Source organism: Vipera berus, assembly GCF_964194415.1.
Source record: "Vipera berus genome assembly, chromosome: 2".
In the NCBI taxonomy this organism is placed as follows: domain Eukaryota; kingdom Metazoa; phylum Chordata; class Lepidosauria; order Squamata; family Viperidae; genus Vipera; species Vipera berus.
This window is the reverse complement of record NC_138203.1, coordinates 88,954,960-88,962,658: the sequence shown is the minus strand read 5'-3', so window position 1 is coordinate 88,962,658 and position 7,699 is coordinate 88,954,960. Positions and strand designations below refer to the sequence as shown.

The window sequence follows — 7,699 nt, the reverse complement described above, 5'->3', positions numbered from 1 at the left end:
GCAGCCTTCCCTTCAGCCATTTCCTGCTTTCCAAAAAGAAGACCACTTTTCTATTAGTTTGGGGCCTCCAACTCTTGAGATAATTAAAAAGGTTTCAGGTAAAGCACTAAAGCAGCTTGCTCACATAGCAATCTACTTTTAGGTTCCACTAGTAAATAAAAGGGATGCGGTGGCTCAGTGGGTTAGGACGCTGAGCTTGTCGATCAGAAGGTTGGCAGTTTGGCGGGTTGAATCCCGAGTGCCGCGTAGCAGAGCGAGCACCTGTTACTCGTCCCAGCTTCTGCCAACCTAGCAGTTCGAAAGCAGGTAAAAATGCAAGTAGAAAAATAGGGACCACTACAGTGGGAAGGTAACAGCGTTCCGTGCGCCTTTGGCGTTCAGTCATGCCGGCCACATGACCACGGAGACATCCTCGGACAAGCGCTGGCTCTTCGGCTTTGAAACAGAGATGATCACCGGCCCCTAGAGTTGGAAACTACTAGCACGGATGTGCGGGGGAACCTTTACCTTTTAGTAAATAAAACTAAGGAAACCCAACAGCAAATAAAGGCAGTATCTGAGAGGATTTTATTACTAATACAAATATATAACGACAGATTTTGCTGCTATACAAAATCACACATTTAAATTTAAAACGAGCACAGAGCTTGGAGTCAGACAATGTTACCTACCAGTACACGATTTTATAGTCTTCTGATTATGTATTATTTATTTTTATATGGTTTATACTTACTGGCCAGTAAGTAGTTTGCTTTATGGAAACTGGTAGCTTTTATGGGGTGTGATTTTTTTTCTTAAACAAATACAAGCTTTTTTGTAATGAGGGGAAAAAAATAGAAGAGATATTTACAAGTCTTTAAAATATTTCTAATCTAAATTAAGAAAAAGAGCAACACGGATTAACCCTTCTGTACCCCAAGCTGATAAATGCAGATAATCTCGGTACTCTATAGAAATATGGAGTATTGCTATGCTAAGGAAGAGGTATTTCTATATTTTAATTGCATCCCGTTTTCTCTTTTAAAACATAGGCAAACTGCCAAGCTGCAAACATTTTTCAAATATCCACTGGTATTTTCGCTCTCTTTTCTTTCTTGTTTAATTTATCACTTCTTTGTTGTGCAGCTCCGCTCTGTCCATTCTGACCCTGTGTATATCGTGCCACAGTAGAAACACCATCCAAGAATTTGGTCTTGTACAATACATTTGCATTGTTGAACATACCATCCTTCAGTGAAACCACAATAAACTAGAAGAACGAACAAAAAAAACATGTTAAACCTTTAAACTAGGCTTTGAGGTGAACATAGCATTTTCAAACTCTTGGATTTGGAGCAATAAAAAAAATCATTTTATCTGGGTACTAGATCGGAAGCAGATAAAAAAAGTCAAAATATTATCAAAATGTTAATGTACAAATTTTATCCAGGCTGGGAACCGCCGTAGCATGTGAAAACAAACAAGATGCTTAAATAATGCATGTCTCATGCATGTATTTAAATTATTTGTGTCTATACTTGCAGAGTTTGAAACACTCTCAAAAATGTTATCTTTTTGAGCCCCTAATTAAAAAAAAATTTTTTTAATAGTTCACAACTCTGCCAGTATCCAAGGAGTATGCAACAGGAAGGTAATCTATTTTGGACAAAAAAAAGTCTCCTTAAGAAACATAACTAATTTTTTATTTAGGATATTAGAAATGAATACTTCAACTGCTGAAGTAAAATAGCCAGAATATAGCATGATACCAAGAGAAAGATACCTATGCCTCTATGTACCATGTAAGAGAATGCATTAAAAAAACAGAGACAGCAAAGTGTAACTGTGTAGATGGTCCTTGTTTAATAATTTGTTCAGAAACTGAACTTGTGATGACAATGAGTGGTACTTACAACTGGTTGTCAAGATTCTGCCCATCTCTGTACCCCCCCCCCGGGTCATGTGATGACAATTTGCAATCTTCCCTGCTGTCTTTCCAATAAGCTAAATCATTGGGGGTGGCAGGAATTTGGTCACATGAGGTTCTCACATAACTCGTGAGGTCCTTGCTTAATGATGGTAGGACTGTGTTGCTAAGCGGTGCAGACACGTGGCATCGTGTTTGTGACCACTGAAAATTCTGGTCCCAATTAGCGTCATTGAGGTCTACCTGTAGATGCTGACAAATGACCCACTAAATTAAAGGCAGAGACCCTTTCAAAAGAGGCACTCCCAGTGATTCCATGGACATATCCATGTAGTCTTCTTTACAACAATATGAAACTTGTTTGCTACTTTAGCACTTTTTTTTTGGACTCTGCAGCCTAGTCTACAGGGTTGAGATTTCCTGATGGTCTCCCCATTCAAGTTCCAATTAGATTTGACCCCACAACTAAACTCTTGAGAAATAAAAATATAATAAATTATAAGATGACTTATAGCAACTAAAATGAAATATGTCTTAGGCAAATTGTATCTTCACACGAAATGGACTCATTTTCTCCTCTTTTGCTCATGTACTATATAGTACCGCAGTGGCAGACCTTCAGAGGCTGAGAATATAAAAAAATGCATTTGTCTTATATATGAATGACAACCTAGGTCTAGGAGAATGAGGTATTCAGTTCTGGAGCAAAGACATATGAGCTGTTTGCCTGTAAAACAGAGAATATTAATTCAGGAGCAAATGTTTCTCTGTGGTAAATAGAGAAAAAGAGAAGTTTCCAAAATTAGTGCAGAATATACTTTTGGTAAATTGTTGTTAACTTATTACCTGAGAGTGTCTGAAATGGGTCCGAAGCATTTGCCCAATATTCTGAGTATGAGAAAGATCAAGGGCCGCATCCACTTCATCCAAGATGTAAATTGGAGCAGGTTTGAAGAGAAGCATGGCCAAAATTAAGGACAAAGCTACAAGGGATCTAAAATATATTTTTTTTAAAAAGAACCATACAAAAAAAAATCCCATCAGAATGCTACCATCAAAGAAAATGTCTTGTTTTTTTAATCAGTATAATTTCTTGAAACAAAATACTTATAACATTTTTAAGAATAATTCTTTTTATGTTATATCTATCAAGCTGGGCTCTTGATAAGAGTCTATTTTTTTTTTATTTCTCCTTTGAGCTTTTGCCTCTTCCCTCTTTGTATGCAGAATAAATTTTATTTCATCTTAGTCTGAGTGTAGGTACAGTATAACCCTGGTGACATTCGCAGTTTCTTTGTCATTGTAACACAAAAGGTGTAGGAAAACATTTTTTTAAAATGTTCAAATTTACAGAGTATGAGGCACAGTTTCAAGCTGGAATTCATATTGTGGATAAATGTATGTTCTTCCAGGAATAAACATTAGACTTAAAACATCTGTCAAAAACCTGGCTATTTGAGTTAGCCGGCCTGGACTGAGGGGTTTTAAGGTTTTAAATTTTAAAATCTTTTGGGGCTATTAATTTAATTTTATTTTAATTTGTACATTGTACTGTTTTAATTTGCCCTGTAAACCGCCCTGAGTCCCTCGGGAAAAGGGCGGTATATAAATCGAATTTTAAAAAAAACACAACAACAGCAAGTTCCACAGTGTAGCTAGACAGAAAATTTTCCAATTTATTTCTTTTACTTCATTTACATGTCATTCAATCCTGAAGACCTTCGACCAATAATATATTATGGTTCAGGTACCCAGTATATGCTTGGAAGTAATCCTCCTCCAAACACTTTAGTTCTTTCTCTGGTCATAGGCATTTTATATTTGTGGCATTCAAACTACCCATGATCTTTCTACACTTTTGGAGAAATGCTACAAGAATTAAAAAGAAAATCTTCAAGCCCAAGTTGTCTTACTTTGTTTGCACTTCCAAAAAACCGTACTAACCTTTGGCCTCCACTTAATTCAGTTAAATTCTCCTTCCAAGTGTTCCCCAGGGCAACTTTAAACTCCAACCCGTCAAGGACTGTCTGCCCTTCAGGAGGCGACAGCATAGCATTGGCCCCTGGCAGAAGTGTGGAGAAAATGGATCCAAAGTCTTCATTTACCTAGTAAATTGAACAATTCTGTCATTAGATAAATTAATTTGTATCCAAGGTATATCATGGAATCTGCCCCGATTCAAAATGTAGCCCATTTTAGCCTAGCAACATTATGTGAATTAATTTCTGATTCCAAAATAGGCCTAAATATGCTCCAGGGAATTATTCCTCCGAGTTGGATTTGTGTGTATTTAGGAGTTGAGACGGCCAGATCCTGAAGCTAAAACTCAAATACTTTGGCCACCTAATGAGAAGGAAGGACTCACTGGAGAAGAGCCTAATGCTGGGAAAGATTGAGGGCAAGAGAAGAAGGGGACGACAGAGAAGGAGGTGGCTGGATGGAGTCACTGAAGCAGTAGGCGTGAGCCTAAATGGACTCCAGAAGATGGTAGAGGACAGGAAGGCCTGGAGGAATGTTGTCCATGGGGTTGCGATGGGTCGGACACGACTTCGCAACTAACAACAACAAAGGAGGAGTTGAACCCACTAGCAGAGATGTTCAATTTGAGTTCATGTGAATGATCCCTACAGCCATTCCAAAAGTGATGTCCCCCTTATGAAAAACTTGGAGAATAAATATTTTAATTGTACCTAGTTTTAACTAAAATGAAATCACATATAATTTTGGTCTTGATCTCTCCGACGTTTTGAAATGCAGTTCCAGCACATCAATGATTAGTCAGAATGAGGCCACTAGCCACCCAAATGTACATTCCTGCATTAGTAGGCACCATGTAATACAATTAAGGAATTCGGTAGATGATGATCCCTTGTTCACTCACATTTCTTTGACTGGAACTTTAAGCATGGTAGGTGGGGTGATAATTATCAGTGGTACATCCTAATTCCTTAAAGAATGAAATAAAGTATGATCTTGAATCTGTTGTAAAATCTTTGGCTAGGAAGCATAGAGACTTACTTTTTTCCATGCAATATTTAAAGCTTCATTTTTCTTTTGGTCAAGCTCCATAATTGTTGCAAGAATTTTAGATTTATCATTCTCAACAATTCTCTTCTTCTTCATCAAGTCATTGTACTGCACAAGAAAAGGGCATCAGGATTAGGCACAGAATAGCCAGGCTCAATGATGTGTAAGGAACTGTTTTTGACTAATCTAGGAAAAAAGATCTGTCAGTCTTTCTTGACATCACTGTTACCTAATCAGAGAACACCTTTCTTTGTAAATGCCTATCCAGCTACCACTGATTTATTATTTGAGCTGAGATTAATTCGATGTAATTTCATCAGTTCATTCTGAGACCAGGCTTCTTATTTTATATATAGAACTGAGGTTTTGCATAAGCATTCACTAACAGGATTACTGATGAATGCCTATTCTTCTGTTAAGAAATTTCAAGAGGTTTCAAACTAAAAAAGTGATTTTTGCTGAAATTGCCCAGACGGCACTTTCTGGCTTCTTCAGCAACCATGTAACGATGAATTGCACGTGCAAAGACTACTTAGGTTGCCAAATGAACAAAAACCATGTTAACTTTCACATTATTGAGAGCAATGTGAGAAACGATGCACAAATCTTCTCCAACATGGTAACTCTCCAAATATCTATGACATCTACTGTATGCCATTTCGGGGTGTGTGTGTGTGTGGAACTAGTTGCCCAAATCTGGAGAACGCTACATTGAAAAGACCGTGGGTTTACGGCAGCACAAAAGGCGTAAGGTGGGACATGAAATAAGAGCAACTCAACTCTTTCTTCAGCTTCTGAAAGCATATTCATGGCTCTCATGTTGACATTCCTCCCCAGCTTCTCCTTCTTCTCCTGCAGTTTCTGAAGCCTCTGGCCAGCTTCCTTTGGATTATTGGTTTTGAAATCATAAGCCGTGTTTGGCTGGCCAAAAAGATGTTTCTCTGAAGATATCCATTCATAGTCTGTAAGCATTTTAGCTACCTGCCAATACACATAAAGGAACAAGCAGTAAGGCATTTGCAAATGCAAATCAGTGCACAAGTCAACTGCCATGTTATCAGCATGGAACCCTATGGATTGCAAGGTGGAGCACACCAATCAAGGCTCCGCATCATTGTCTACTACTATTCCAGCTGCAACTTTCTTGGGAGCTGAAATAATTAAAAAGAAACTGGATTTTGCCTTCCTTTCTCCATTTGCCTGTTTTGAAGAAAATATCATTCTGCATCATGCTAATAGGAGCAATGTCAGTTGTGCCGTAAAACCAGACGCTCTTGAAACAGGCCATTCTGAATGTTCCAGCCACCAAATCAGCCAGAAGCTCCAGACTTCACCTTAAAGCAGGGGTCTTCAAACGTGGCCCTTTTGTGACCGGTGGACTTCAACTCCCAGAATTCCTCCGCCAGCATGCCTGGCTGAGGAATTCTGGGATTTGAAGTCCAACGGTCATAAAAGGGCCACGTTTGAAGACCCCTGCCTTAAAGCATAGATACCGAGACCCACTGAAACAGCCCATTTGGAGGTTAACAACATCCCATGCAATATTTTGTGCACATCTAGGTAACAACATCTTTCCAAGGTAATAAAGATGCAATTCCTCAGACTCGGTTTGTGTTTGGGATTTTAAATGGAGCGTTCGCTGATTTGGCTACACAATTACAGGTATTCCCAGTCAGGTAACCACATGAAGGTACAAACAATTTCAAGTCAAGAAATACACTTTGGCGGTTGAGAACCATACAAGGAAGTCCATTCTGATGTGGGAGGCGTTTAAATCTAACTATAATGAAATTGAACACAATTAATATAAAATTTCTCCTCATGTATGAAAAAAAAATATTCCCTTCAGTCATAATTAAAAATTGCACCATAATAGGGTGGAAACTATTGCAAGAGTCTCAGTGGCCAAAGCCAAGACTGTGAGGAACAACAATGTATACCTTGTTTTATACTGTAGTTTTGGGATATGCTTTGAACTATTTGAGAGGCAGATTTCTACTGACATGAAATATTAACATTAGAAACGGTAATTGTTGGTAGAGAAATAGATGTAACATTAACTTACCTTTGCTGAAGCATCCAAAGCCTCCCGCTTGTGTTTACTGATGTTGTGTTCTAGCTCTTTAATTTTAAGCTGCGATTCATTATTCTGCTCTTTATATTTTACGGCCTCTGCAGATTTGTCTTTAATTGCTTTATCCTGCGCTAGCACCATTGCTTTTTGCTTTGCCAGTTCTTCTTGTGCTTTCTTCACAGATTCCTGGAGAGCAGATAATAACAAAAATCTCTCCAGTCGTATTACTATTAAACTAAAGAATAGGTCAATAAGTTTAAAAAGCAGTGGTGGCCCAGCGGCTAGAATACAGTACTGCAGGCCAAATCTGCCAACTGCCAGCAGTTCAATTCTAAATTTCTCAAGGTTGACTCAGCCTTCCATCCTTCCGAGGTGGATAAAATGCCAGCAACTGAGCCGCATAAACAAGCAAAGCCCCATCCACGGGATGCAGGCAGCACACAAAACCACGCACCCTCCAGTCCACGGAAAAAACCTCTGCCCATGGAACCAGTCCCTGGTGCCCTAAAGGTTGGAGACCTCTGCTGTAAACCGTTTAGAGAGGGCTGTAAAGTACTGTGAAAGCGGTATACAAGTCTAAGTGCTGTTGCTATTGCTAAAAGACTGCAAGAAATTGGATTAGCTAGTTGGAGCTCCTGTGGTAGGCCCATTCAGAGGACAAGACCTGGCACTCTAGTTGTATACTCAGTGCC

General features: G+C 38.8%; 1 protein-coding gene across 1 annotated transcript in view; it reads right to left on the bottom strand.

The window, feature by feature from the left end:
• Positions 1-926: 926 nt before the first annotated feature.
• SMC2 (structural maintenance of chromosomes 2) overlaps positions 927-7,699 on the bottom strand; it is a 30,148-nt gene continuing 23,375 nt past the window's right edge. Inside the window, exons 20-25 of the mRNA XM_081316445.1 lie at positions 6,999-7,193; positions 5,714-5,914; positions 4,925-5,041; positions 3,851-4,011; positions 2,753-2,900; positions 927-1,249 (exon numbers count right to left, since the gene is read on the bottom strand). Of these exons, the coding sequence (XP_081172571.1) occupies positions 1,058-1,249; positions 2,753-2,900; positions 3,851-4,011; positions 4,925-5,041; positions 5,714-5,914; positions 6,999-7,193 (1,014 nt within the window). The 3' untranslated portion in view covers positions 927-1,057. The remainder of the gene's footprint in view (positions 1,250-2,752; positions 2,901-3,850; positions 4,012-4,924; positions 5,042-5,713; positions 5,915-6,998; positions 7,194-7,699) is intronic.